This window comes from Anomaloglossus baeobatrachus, chromosome 3, assembly GCF_048569485.1.
Source record: "Anomaloglossus baeobatrachus isolate aAnoBae1 chromosome 3, aAnoBae1.hap1, whole genome shotgun sequence".
NCBI classification, from domain to species: domain Eukaryota; kingdom Metazoa; phylum Chordata; class Amphibia; order Anura; family Aromobatidae; genus Anomaloglossus; species Anomaloglossus baeobatrachus.
The window spans coordinates 558,293,131-558,306,779 of NC_134355.1; the positions used below are offsets into that span (position 1 = coordinate 558,293,131).

Consider the following 13,649-nt stretch of genomic DNA (forward strand, 5'->3'; position numbering starts at 1 on the left):
CAAACGTTTTTTAAAGATACACGTTATCCCTTTTCCCCTGACGTGGTCAAGCGCTGGACCCAGGGTCCAAAGGTGGATTCTCCAATCTCCAGGCTTGCGTCTAGATACATAGTTGCACTGGAGATGGGGCTTCACTTAAAGTTGCCATTCACAGACAGATGGACTCTGGTTGAAATCTGTCTAGGAGGCTATCGGCGTGTCGGTTGCCACGGCATTCACAGCCGTATAGGCAACCTAACCTGTTCAGCTGTTCTTGCGCAGCTGGCCTTGAGCACATGTACATCTGTACCGCAGAGGCGTCCGTAACCCCGCAATGTCTGCACTGCGACTTACCCTATTAAAACTGTCCTAAAAGTACAGTCGAGGTTTCGGTCCTTCCCAAGCTCGGGCAGGTCCCAATTGTCCTCGTGCAAAAGGGCTACAAAACCTCAGACGGGCTCAGATTCCGGCCGGGCTCAATCACGCCCAAGGAAGGCAGCCGGAGGAACCGCTACCAAGGCGGTCTCCTCATGACTCTCAGCTCTCTCTCTCTCTCCGCATCCGCGGTTGATGGCAGACTCCCCCGCCTTTGGCGACATTTAGCTGCCACAGGTCACAGACCGGTGGGTGACGGACATTGTGCTCACGTGCACAGGACAGTGTTCTGTTCTCGTCCTCCGACTCCATTATTCAGAACGGCCCCACCTCCCCACCGAGCAGATGCCCTGCTGCAGGCGGTGGACGCTCTAAGAGCAGAAGGAGTGGTGATCCCTGTCCCCCCTCAGGAACGAGGGCGAGGGTTTGTACTCCAATCTCTTTGTGGCTCCAAAACAGGACGGCTCCTTCCGTCCTGTTCTGGACCTAAAACTGCTCAACAATCATGTGCACGCCAGGCGGTTCCGGATGGAATCCCTCCGATCCGTCATTACCTCAATGTCTCGAGGAGACTTCCTTGCCTCAACAGACATCAAAGATGCCTATCTCCACGTGCCAATTGCTACGGAGCACCAACGTTTTCTACGTTTTGTGATAGGAGAAGACCATCTTCAGTTCGTAGCTCTGCCATTCGGTCTGGCGACAGCCCCACGGGTGTTCACCAAGATCATGGCAGCAGTGGTAGCAGTCTTGCACTCTCAGGGACACTCGGTGATCCCTTACTTGGACGATCTACTCGTCAAAGCACCATCCCTCGAGGCATGCCAACGCAGCCTGAATGTTCCGCTGGAGACTCTCCAGACTTTCGGGTGGATCATCAATTTGGCAAGGTCAAATCTGTCACCGACTCAATCACTAACGTATCTCGGCATGGAGTTTCACACTCTATCAGCGATAGTGAAGCTTCCGCTGAACAAGCAGCGTTCACTGCAGACAGAGGTGCAGTCTCTCCTTCAAGGCCAGTCGCACCCCTTAAGGCGCCTCATGCACTTCCTAGGGAAGATGGTGGCAGCCATGGAGGCAGTTCCCTTTGCGCAGTTTCATCTGCGCCAACTTCAATGGGACATTCTCCGCCAATGGGACGGGCAGTCGACCTCCCTGGACAGGAAAGTCTCCTTTTCCCAGACGGCCAAGGACTCTCTGCAATGGTGGCGTATTTCCACCTCATTGTCACAGTGAAGATCCTTCCTACCCCCATCCTGGGCAGTAGTCACGACAGATACGAGTCTGTCAGGGTGGGGAGCAGTTTGTCTCCGCCACAGGGCTCAGGGGACGTGGACTCAGCAGGAGTCCACCCTTCAGATCAATGTTCTGGAAATCAGGGCAGGGTATCTTGCCCTACTAGCTTTCCAGCAGTGGCTAGAAAGAGCGCAGATCCGACTCCAGTCGGACAACTCCACAGTGGTGGCATACATCAACCACCAAGGAGAGACGCGCAGTCGGCAAGCCTTCCAGGAAGTCCGGCGAATCCTCATGTGGGTGGAGGACACAGCATCCACCATATCCGCAGTTCACATCCCGGGCGTAGAAAACTGGGAAGCAGACTTCCTCAGTCGCCAGGGTATGGACGCAGGGGAATGGTCCCTTCACCCGGACGTGTTTCAGGAAATCTGTCGCCGCTGGGGGGTGCCGGACGTCGACCTAATGGCGTCTCGGCACAACAACAAGGTCCCGGCATTTATGGCACGATCGCGCGATCACAGAGCTCTGGCGGCAGACGCCTTAGTGCAAGATTGGTCGCAGTTCCGGCTCCCATATGTGTTTCCACCTCTGGCAATCTTGCCCAGAGTACTGCGCAAAAATCAGATCCGATTGCAGCCGCGTCATACTCGTCGCCCCAGACTGGCCGAGGAGATCGTGGTACCCGGATCTGTGGCATCTCATGGTCGGCCGACCGTGGTCACTACCAGGCCGGCCAGACTTACTGTCCCAAGGGCCGTTTTTCCATCGGAATTCTGCGGCCCTGAACCTGACTGTGTGGCCATTGAGTCCTGGATCCTAGCGTCTTCAGGATTATCCCAAGGGGTCGTTGCCACCATGAAACAGGCTAGGAAGTCCACTTCTGCTAAGATCTACCACAGAACGTGGAAGATTTTCTTAACCTGGTGCTCGGCTCAGGGAGGGTCTCCCTGGCCATTTGCATTGCCTACTTTTCTTTTTTTCCTGCAATCGGGGTTAGAAAAGGGCTTGTCGCTCGGCTCCCTTAAGGTGTTTTTTTTTCGGAAGCGTCTAGCACGTCTTTCTAAGGTGCGCACGTTCCTACAGGGGGTCTGTCATATCGTACCCCCGTACAAGCGGCCGTTAGATCCATGGGATCTCAACAGGGTACTAGTTGCTCTCCAGAAGCCGCCTTTCGAGCCTCTGAAGGAAGTTTCATTTTCTCGCCTGTCACAGAAGGTGGCGTTTCTCGTTGCGATCACATCGCTTCGGCGAGTGTCTGAGCTGGCAGCTCTGTCATCCAAGGCTCCCTTCCTGGTGTTCCACCAGGACAAGGTAGTGCTGCGCACCATTCCGGAGTTTCTCCCTAAGGTCGTATCTTCATTTCATCTTAATCAGGATATATCCTTGCCTTCCTTTTGTCCTCATCCGGTTCACCGGTATGGAAAGGACTTACGTTTGTTAGATCTGGTGAGAGCACTCAGAATCTACTTTTCCCGCACGGCGCCCATGCGCCGTTCCGATGCATTTTTTGTCCTTGTCGCTGGTCCGCGCAAGGGGTTGCAGGCTTCTAAAGCCACCCTGGCTCGATGGATCAAAGAACCAATTCTAGAGGCCTACCGTTCTGCGGGGCTTCCGGTTCCTTCAGGGCTAAAAGCCCACTCACCCAGAGCCGTGGGTGCGTCCTGGGCATTACGACACCAGGCTTCGGCTCAACAAGTGTGCCAGGCAGCTACCTGGTCCAGTCTGCACACTTTCACCAAGCATTATCAGGTGCATACCTATGCTTCGGCGGACGCCAGCTTAGGTAGAAGAGTCCTGCAGGCGGCAGTGACACCCCCGTAGGGGAGGGCTGTTTTGCGGTATTTCTTTACCCACCCAGGGACAGCTTTTGGACGTCCCAATCGTCTGGGTCTCCCAATAGAGCGCTGAAGAAGAAGGGAATTTTGTTACTTACCGTAAATTCCTTTTCTTCTAGCTCTTATTGGGAGACCCAGCACCCGCCCTGTTGTCCTTCGGGATTTTTTTGTTGTTTGCGGGTACACATGTTGTTCATGTTGAACGGTTTTTCAGTTCTCCGATGTTACTCGGAGTTAATTTGTTTAAACCAGTTATTGGCTTTCCTCCTTCTTGCTTTGGCACTAAAACTGGAGAACCCGTGATACCACGGGGGGGTATAGCCAGAAGGGGAGGGGCCTAGCACTTTTTAGTGTAGTGCTTTGTGTGGCCTCCGGAGGCAGTAGCTATACCCCAATCGTCTGGGTCTCCCAATAAGAGCTAGAAGAAAAGGAATTTACGGTAAGTAACAAAATTCCCTTCGTCTCTCGGCTCTCTTAAGGGACAAGTCTCGGCGCTCTCCGTGTTTTTTCAAAAGCGTTTAGCCAGGCTTCCGCAGGTACGCACGTTCCTGCAGGGGGTTTGCCACATTGTCCCTCCTTACAAGCGTCCGCTAGAACCCTGGGATCTGAACAGGGTGCTAACGGCTCTTCAAAAACCACCTTTCGAGCCGCTGCGGGATGTCTCTCTCTCACGTCTGTCGCAGAAGGTGGTCTTCCTAGTGGCAGTCACATCACTTCGGAGAGTGTCTGAGCTAGCTGCACTGTCATGCAAAGCCCCCTTCCTGGTGTTTCACCAGGATAAGGTGGTCCTGTGTCCGGTTCCGGAATTTCTCCCTAAGGTGGTATCTCCTTTTCATCTCAATCAGGATATCTCCTTACCTTCTTTTTGCCCTCATCCAGTTCACCAATGTGAAAAGGATTTGCACTTGTTAGATCTTGTGAGAGCACTCAGACTCTACATTTCTCGTACGGCGCCCCTGCGCCGTTCGGATGCGCTCTTTGTCCTTGTCGCTGGCCAGCGTAAAGGGTCGCAGGCTTCCAAGTCAACCTTGGCTCTGTGGATCAAGGAACCGATTCTTGAAGCCTACCGTTCTTCTGGGCTTCCGGTTCCTTCAGGGCTAAAAGCCCATTCTACCAGAGCCGTGGGTGCGTCCTGGGCATTGCGGCACCAGGCTACGGCTCAGCAGGTGTGTCAGGCGGCTACCTGGTCGAGTCTGCACACTTTCACGAAACACTATCAGGTGCATGCCTACGCTTCGGCAGATGCCAGCCTAGGTAGGCGAGTCCTTCAGGCGGCGGTTGCCCACCTGTAGGAAGGGGCCGTTTTACGGCTCTTTTATCGAGGTATTCTTTTACCCACCCAGGGACTGCTTTTGGACGTCCCAATTGTCTGGGTCTCCCAATGGAGCGACAAAGAAGGGAATTTTGTTTACTTACCGTAAATTCCTTTTCTTCTAGCTCCTATTGGGAGACCCAGCACCCGCCCCTGTTCCCTTTGGGCTGTTGTTCTTTTGTGTACACATGTTGTTCATGTTGAATTGTTCTTTGGTTCATGGTTTTCAGTTCTCCGAACATCCTTCGGATTGAATTTACCCTAGACCAATTTATAAGTTTCCTCCTTCCTGCTTTTGCACCAAAACTGAGGAGCCCATGATGCACGGGAGGGTGTATAGCAGAGGGGAGGGGTTACACTTTTTAAAGTGTAATACTTTGTGTGGCCTCCGGAGGCAGAAGCTATACACCCAATTGTCTGGGTCTCCCAATAGGAGCTAGAAGAAAAGGAATTTACGGTAAGTAAACAAAATTCCCTTCTTTTTCTCTAATTTTGTGGCGGTGAGAATTCATCCTTGTTCTGAGCTTCTGTCCTGTCTCCCCTACATTACATACAGACCCCCAGTTGGACACTTAGTACATATAATGAAGTACACCACATTAGTTGTGGTGCAGCTGAAGGTACCTGGGATACTTGAAAATGTGAACAATATGGTAAAAAATACTGAAATTATTTAATATAAAGTGCTTGAACTTTTCCATTTCTTCTGCTTTATTCTTTCAGCACAGATTTTAAATCCGACTTTGAAATTATGTTGGAAAGAAAGAAGAACATGAGCGGTAAGAGGCGGCGCAATCGGGATGGTGGCACTTTCATTAGTGATGCCGATGATGTAGTGAATGCTATGATAATGAAAATGAATGAGGCCGCTGAGGTAAGTTGGAGAACGGAATCTTTATTCTCCATTAATTGTTGAAACGCTCCTTGGTGTTGCTGGTTCTGTGTTCTTGCATGAGTGAAAATCTCAATATATCGCAGCACTGAAATTCAGCAGTCACCTGTTTATAAGGTTCAATATACAGGGTGATTCACTCGCTACTTTACATCTGGGGTCATAGCCTGAATTTCTCACTGTATCTTCTCTCCTACTGCCTGTAATGTTCGTGGTTTGTTACTGTACACTCAAACTTTCAAATGACATTTTCGGCTGTCCTCCATGATGCCTATGCAGTACTGTTCCTGTACATTCCAGCCTATTCAACGATGACGGAATACACAGTATGGATGTCAAATTTCCACTTCCTAACTTCTTTAGAAACTCACCTTGGCAACACTTTAAAGATTCCGTTTTCACAATGAAAACTTGCTCCTCCAAACTCTATCTGTATGTTGTTAACAAATGAAGGAGGAATATGACAGGCGTGAAATGCAAGCACCACGCACAAACTACCAATATACAGAAAGGCATGCAACAGGTCTGCCTCGTAGTGGAGACGACCGGCAGAGCGACAATTCGGCAAGAACACTCCGCGCAAGATTATCTTAGAAGCCAGCAACAAGCCAACCCCACTTATCTGTGACACTGTGACCAATAATTGAGTGGGAGCACTGAGGAGATGCATCTCGATCAGTCATTAGTTCTAAATAGCACATTCAGTGATTTGAAAAAACACTACAATGAGTGTGAGGGTTAAATTGCATGAATGAGGGCAGAATATGACACCATATCCAACAATTGTAAGAACTACACCCTAAACAAGATTTTGCATAACGAGAACTAAGGGGTAACGTAGTCATGGTCCTGTACGTGACTAAATAGTCAAACAAGTCAAAATAACTTCTTGCAAAAATATAAAAAGTGTTTAGTATTACGTGATTCAATTACAAGAAGTGACATACAAAAACAAGAGTCAAATAGCAATTTCTTTGTCGCTCCATTGGGAGACCCAGACAATTGGGTGTATAGCTTCTGCCTCCGGAGGCCACACAAAGTATTACACTTTAAAAAGTGTAACCCCTCCCCTCTGCCTATACACCCTCCCGTGCATCACGGGCTCCTCAGTTTTATGCTTTGTGTGGAAGGAGGCACACATCCACTCATGCATTCTCATTTTAGTTAATCGGTTGGAAGAAAAGTGGGCCCCCACGGGGCCCCCGGCATGTTCCCTTCTCACCCCACTACGTCGGCGGTGCTGTTAAGGTTGAGGTACCCATTGCGGGTACAAAGGCCGGAGCCTTATCTCGTCCATCAACCAGGTGTTAGATGTATCTCCCCCGCCGCCACCTGTAGAGGAGTCGACTTCTCAGCAGGAGAAACACCAGTTTCGGTTCCCCAAACGTACACTGAGTGCGTTTTTCGATCACTCTAACTTCAGAGATGCTGTCCAGAAGCCCAGAGCGGTTCCGGACAAGCGCTTTACTAAGCGCCTTACTGACACACGTTACCCCTTCCCCTCTGACGTAGTTAAGGGTTGGTCTCAATCTCCCAAGGTGGATCCTCCAGTCTCTAGATTGGCGGCTAGATCTGTGGTATCAGTTGCAGATGGCTCATCGCTAAACCATGCCACTGACAGGCAGATAGAGCTCCTGGTGAAATCCATCTATGAAGCCACGGGCGCGTCTTTTGCCCCGGCTTTTGCAGCCGTGTGGGCACTCCAAGCTATCTCAGCTTGTCTGGCTGAGATTAATGCGGTCACACGTAATTCTGCTCCGCAGGTTGCGTCTTTGACTTCTCAGGCGTCAGCTTTTTCTTCCTACGCCATGAACGCAGTTCTAGACTCTGCTAGCCGTACAGCGGTGGCATCCGCTAACTCTGTGGCAGTCCGCAGGGCCATGTGGCTGCGCGAATGGAAGGCAGACTCGGCTTCCAAGAGGTTCTTAACCGGTTTGCCGTTTTCTGGCGAACGCTTGTTTGGCGAACGATTGGATGAGATTATTAAGGAATCCAAGGGAAAGGACTCCTCCTTACCCCAGTCCAAACCGAAGAGACCTCAGCAACGGAAAATGCAATCGAGGTTTCGGTCCTTTCGTCCCTCCGCCAAGCCTCAATCCTCTTCGTCCAGCAGGCCGGAGAAAGGCCAGAGGAACTCCTATGTGTGGCGGGCGAAGTCACGCCCCCAAAAACCCGCAGGAGGCAATGCCTCCAAGGCGGCCTCTTCATGACTCTCGGCATCCCCGAACCGCATCCTCGGTCGGTGGCAGGCTCTCCCGCTTTTGCGACGCCTGGTGGCCACATGTTCAAGACCGATGGGTGAGAGACATTCTGTCTCACGGTTACAGGATAGAGTTCAGCTCTCGTCTCCCGACTCGTTTCTTCAGAACCTCTCCGCCCCCCGAGCGAGCCGATGCACTTTTTCAGGCGGTGAACGCTCTGAAGACAGAAGGAGTTGTGATCCCTGTTCCCCCCCCAGGAACATGGTCGCGGCTTTTACTCCAACTTGTTTGTGGTGCCAAAGAAGGACGGCTCGTTCCGTCCCGTTCTGGACCTCAAACTGCTCAACAGACATGTGAGCACCAGACGGTTTCGGATGGAATCTCTCCGCTCGGTCATCGCTTCGATGTCACAAGGAGACTTCCTAGCATCGATCGACATCAAGGATGCTTATCTCCATGTGCCGATCGCATCCGAACATCAACACTTTTTGCGTTTCGCCATCAGGGACGAACACCTTCAGTTCGTGGCATTGCCTTTCGGCCTGGCGACAGCCCCACGGGTGTTCACCAAGGTCATGGCATCTGTTGTGGCGGTCCTACACTCTCAGGGCCACTCGGTGATTCCCTACTTAGACGATCTTCTGGTCAGGGCACCCTCTCAGATGGCGTATCAAAACAGCCTTACCGTCGCTCTGGCGACTCTCCAGCAGTTCGGGTGGATCATCAACTTCCCAAAATCCAAGTTGACACCGACCCAATCACTGACGTACCTTGGGATGGAGTTTCATACTCAGTCAGCGGTAGTCATGCTACCGCTGGACAAACAGCTGTCGCTGCAGGCAGGGGTGCAATCTCTTCTTCGGGGTCAGTCACACCCCTTGAGGCGCCTCATGCACTTCCTGGGGAAGATGGTGGCAGCGATGGAGGCAGTGCCCTTCGCGCAATTCCATCTGCGGCCACTCCAGTGGGACATTCTCCGCAAATGGGACAGGAGGTCGACTTCCCTCGACAGGAACGTCTCTTTCCCTTGCAACCAAGACGTCACTTCAGTGGTGGCTCCTTCCCAACTCTCTGTCGCAGGGAAAATCCTTCCTACCCCCAACCTGGGCTGTGGTCACCACGGACGCGAGCCTGTCAGGGTGGGGGGCGGTTTTTCTCCACCACAGGGCTCAGGGAACCTGGACTCCGATAGTCATCCCTTCAGATCAATGTTCTGGAGATAAGGGCAGTGTATCTAGCCCTATTGGCCTTTCATCGGTGGCTGGAGGGCAGGCAGATCCGGATCCAGTCGGACAACGCCACTGCCGTCGCATACATCAACCACCAAGGCAGCACTCGCAGTCGTCAAGCCTTCCAGGAAGTCCGACGGATTCTGCAGTGGGTGGAAGCCACAGCTTCCACCATCTCCGCAGTTCACATCCCGGGCGTAGAAAACTGGGAAGCAGATTTTCTCAGTCGTCAGGGCATGGACGCGGGGGAATGGTCTCTGCACCCAGAAGTGTTTCGAGAGATCTGTCGCCGCTGGGGAACGCCGGACGTCGATCTCATGGCGTCAAGGCACAACAACAAAGTCCCGGCATTCATGGCCCGGTCTCAAGATCACAGAGCTCTGGCGGCGGACGCATTAGTTCAGGATTGGTCGCAGTTTCGACTGCCTTATGTATTTCCTCCTCTGGCGATGCTGCCCAGAGTGCTGCGCAAAATCAGGTCCGACTGTCATCGCGCCATTCTCGTCGCCCCAGATTGGCCGAGGCGGTCATGGTACCCGGATCTGTGGCATCTCACGGTGGGTCAACCGTGGGCGCTCCCAGACCGCCCAGACTTGCTGTCACAAGGGCCGTTTTTCCATCTGAATTCTGTGGCCCTCAACCTGACTGTGTGGCCATTGAGTCCTGGCTCCTAGCGTCCTCAGGGTTATCTCAGGATGTCATTGCCACCATGAGACGGCCAGGAAACCAACGTCCGCCAAGATCTATCACAGGTCTTGGAGGATCTTCTTATCCTGGTGCTCTGATAAGGGTTTTACTCCCTGGCCTTTTGCCTTACCCACTTTTCTTTCATTCCTTCAATCCGGAATGGACAAGGGATTGTCTCTCGGCTCTCTCAAGGGACAAGTATCGGCGCTATCCGTATTTTTTCAAAAGCGTCTAGCCAGGCTTCCGCAGGTCCGCACGTTCCTGCAGGGAGTTTGCCACATAGTCTCACCTTACAAGCGTCCGCTGGAACCCTGGGACCTTAACAGGGTGCTAACGGCTCTTCAGAAACCACCTTTCGAGCCGCTGCGGGATGTCTCTTTATCACGTCTTTCGCAGAAGGTGGCATTTCTAGTGGCAGTTACATCGCTCCGTAGAGTGTCGGAGCTGGCAGCGCTGTCATGCAAAGCCCCCTTCCTGGTTTTTCACCAGGATAAGGTGGTTCTGTGTCCTGTTCCGGAATTTCTCCCTAAGGTGGTATCTCCTTTTCATCTCAATCAGGATATCTCCTTACCTTCATTTTGCCCTAATCCAATTCACCAATGTGAAAAGGATTTGCACTCCTTAGATCTAGTGAGAGCACTCCGACAATACGTGTCTCGCACGGCGCCCCTGCGTCGTTCATATGCGCTCTTTGTCCTTGTCGCTGGCCAGCGTAAGGGTTCACAGGCTTCCAAGTCAACCTTGGCTCGGTGGATCAAGGAACCGATTCTTGAAGCCTACCGTTCTTCTGGGCTTCCGCTTCCTTTGGGGCTGAACGCCCATTCTACCAGAGCCGTGGGTGCGTCCCGGGCATTGCGGCACCGGGCTACGGCTCAGCAGGTGTGTCAGGCAGCTACGTGGTCTAGTCTGCACACTTTCACGAAACACTATCAGGTGCATACCTATGCTTCGGCAGATGCCAGTCTAGGTAGGCGAGTCCTTCAGGCGGCGGTTGCCCACCTGTAAGAGGGGGTCGTTTTCGGCTCTTTTTATCGAGGTATTCTTTACCCACCCAGGGACTGCTTTTGGACGTCCCAATTGTCTGGGTCTCCCAATGGAGCGACAAAGAAGGGAATTTTGTTTACTTACCGTAAATTCCTTTTCTTCTAGCTCCTATTGGGAGACCCAGCACCCGCCCCTGTTCCCTTCGGGCTGTTTGTTCTTTTGTGTACACATGTTGTTCATGTTGAATCGTTCTTTTGGTTCATGGTTTTCAGTTCTCCGAACATCCTTCGGATTGAATTTACCTTAGACCAATTTATAAGTTTCCTCCTTCCTGCTTTTGCACCAAAACTGATGGGCCCGTGATGCACGGGAGGGTGTATAGGCAGAGGGGAGGGGTTACACTTTTTAAAGTGTAATACTTTGTGTGGCCTCCGGAGGCAGAAGCTATACACCCAATTGTCTGGGTCTCCCAATAGGAGCTAGAAGAAAAGGAATTTACGGTAAGTAAACAAAATTCCCTTCTTATCAGGCTTTTAAGGAGTGTCACTGATGACAAATCACATAGGGCCAACACTCCACATGTGGCGAGAGTATGTATGAATAGACAGTATTAAATAATTATATGGATAAACCCAGTATGGATAAATTGGATTACTAAAGTGTAAAAACTCTAGACATGTCTATAAAACATTATTACCATACATTACAAAACAGTGGGGACTCTATAGAGAAACTCCCATATAATAATTATTCCCAAGACGAGAGTATGTATGAATGGATAGTATTGAATAGTTATATGAATAGACCCTGTATGGATAAATTAGGTTACTAAAGTGTAAAAACTATATACATGTCTGTAAAACATTATAACCATACATTAAAGAACAGCCATAGGCTAAGGTATAGTAATTACTCCAGGTTAACACAATGCTACTATCCTAAGCCTATGAGCCAGACCATAACGATCAGTCACTCACCCATAGTGGCTAGTGGTCCCCAAGGAAAAACGTGCCCCGACGCGCACGTTTCGATCACTTTTTTGGGGGGCCGTAGTGTACACACAATGAGTGTGAGGGCTATAGGTTTTGAGGTTGTCGATTTGTAAATAAAAATTTATCTTCCTGGAGTACCCCTTTATTATATTCAGGCTACTATATCTGCCCACCTAGCTTCAGGGACAGGCTCTTTTTGTTGTCTTCCTACTTGCTGCTTGTACATGATCAGTAGGAGTCAGTCTCTAGCAGTATAGAGGGAAAGAACCTGCTTACTGGGCGCAGTTTCACTGCCTAAGGCTATGTGCGCACGTAGCGTTCTGTCCCTGCAGAAATTTCTGCAGTGATTTGAACAGCACACGTGCGCTTCAAAGCGCTGCAGAAAGAGTCCGTAATGAAAAAAAAAAAGCAGATTCCATACGCTCTCAGTGCAGCCCCTCCCATAGAGAGAGCGGGGACTGCATGCAGAGTGCACGGAATAAGTGACCTGTCACTTCTTAGAACGCGCGCTTCGCGCAGCAGCCGAAGTGCTGCGCTCTAATACGCCACGTGCGCACGTCTCCTGCATAATCTTCATAGAGTATGCTGGGGACGCAGGATGCATGCAGTTACGCTGCAGTGCAGATCGCAGCGTAACTGCATGCAAATACGCAACATGGGCACATAACCTATTAGGCTAACACCATATGCTGCAAAAGCCAGGTTTACCAAGGGTGAGTCTGTACATCGTATTTTTGATAGAACATGGTACATTTGTCCAAACCAGCATGATCTTGGCTTTTAACTACAGTGCTGAGGAAATGTCCCCTAAAATCTAATATATATTTATATATATATAAAAAAATTTTAATATATTATAAAAAAATTTTTTTTTTTCTTTTTAGGACTGATTGTTTTTCAAAAATATTTCCGTAAGCGCTGTGTGCAGTTCTTGATGAGCTTGACATAAAGGGTTGACCTTAGATGGGCAGTTTTACTAGGGCCAGATCCATATCCCCCCACACCTTTAAAGCAAACCTTTCTGGTCCTCTATGCCCTCCAACCCAGACTAGGCCTCTTTCCATGGAAATCTCTCATACTGTGGCTCATTTTGACAGCGTTACTGCACCTCTGAAGCCGGGTGTATGTATCCCGATTTCAGAGAGGCAAAAGAACAGCTTCTACACTCCTGATCATGTGCAGTGTGCCTCTATGAAGCCAGGACGCATACACCCGGTTTAGAAGGCAGTGACACTACTGAAATAAGCAACGCTCATGTGCAAGATTTCTAGGAGCTGGTGATGACACTGGCTCATGGAAATCATGGGTGCATGATGACATGAAAAGAGGGCCAATTAGTCAATGCCCTAATTAGCATTGGAAAAGCGGAGTTTATAAATTATTTTTTTTTTTTTTTTTTTTTTTAACCATTAAATGAAGTGATTAGCATTATACTGGGCTGGTTAGTAAGGGAAGTTAGTCATACAGATGTGAATGCTGCTGGGTTCGGTATAGGGGACCTGACAGGTTCCCTTTAAATGCATGGGGCTAATCATTTTTTCAACTAAATTTCAATAAAAATTTTGCACTGTTTTTGCTTCCACAGGTTTTGATGTGGTGTTTGGTCATACATCAGCTGAGAGGAGCTCAAAAATAGACAAGAATTATAAACTCTCCTTGTACTGTCAGAACAAGTAACGGACCTATTCTCAATTAACGAATTTTGCAGCCATCAATAGACAATCCAACACAGATTCTAGAGAAGGCAAACGGCAACATTTTTGCTCTACCTCAATTACAAAAAATGATTGTAGCCAAAAATATATTCATGTAACTAAGAAAAAAGTTTACGACCTGGACAACCCCTTTTTAAGTTTTATTTGATTCACCAGAAAGCCGTTAGGATTGCTTCATTCCTAGAAAGAAAATATATTTTTATCTT

General features: G+C 50.0%; 1 protein-coding gene across 2 annotated transcripts in view; it reads left to right on the forward strand.

The window, feature by feature from the left end:
* The window catches only part of IWS1 (interacts with SUPT6H, CTD assembly factor 1), a 114,508-nt gene that overhangs the window by 64,638 nt on the left and 36,221 nt on the right, over positions 1–13,649 (forward strand). For both annotated transcript variants that reach the window (XM_075340842.1, XM_075340843.1), the window contains exon 7: positions 5,467–5,617. In XM_075340842.1, the coding sequence (XP_075196957.1) occupies positions 5,467–5,617 (151 nt within the window). The remainder of the gene's footprint in view (positions 1–5,466; positions 5,618–13,649) is intronic.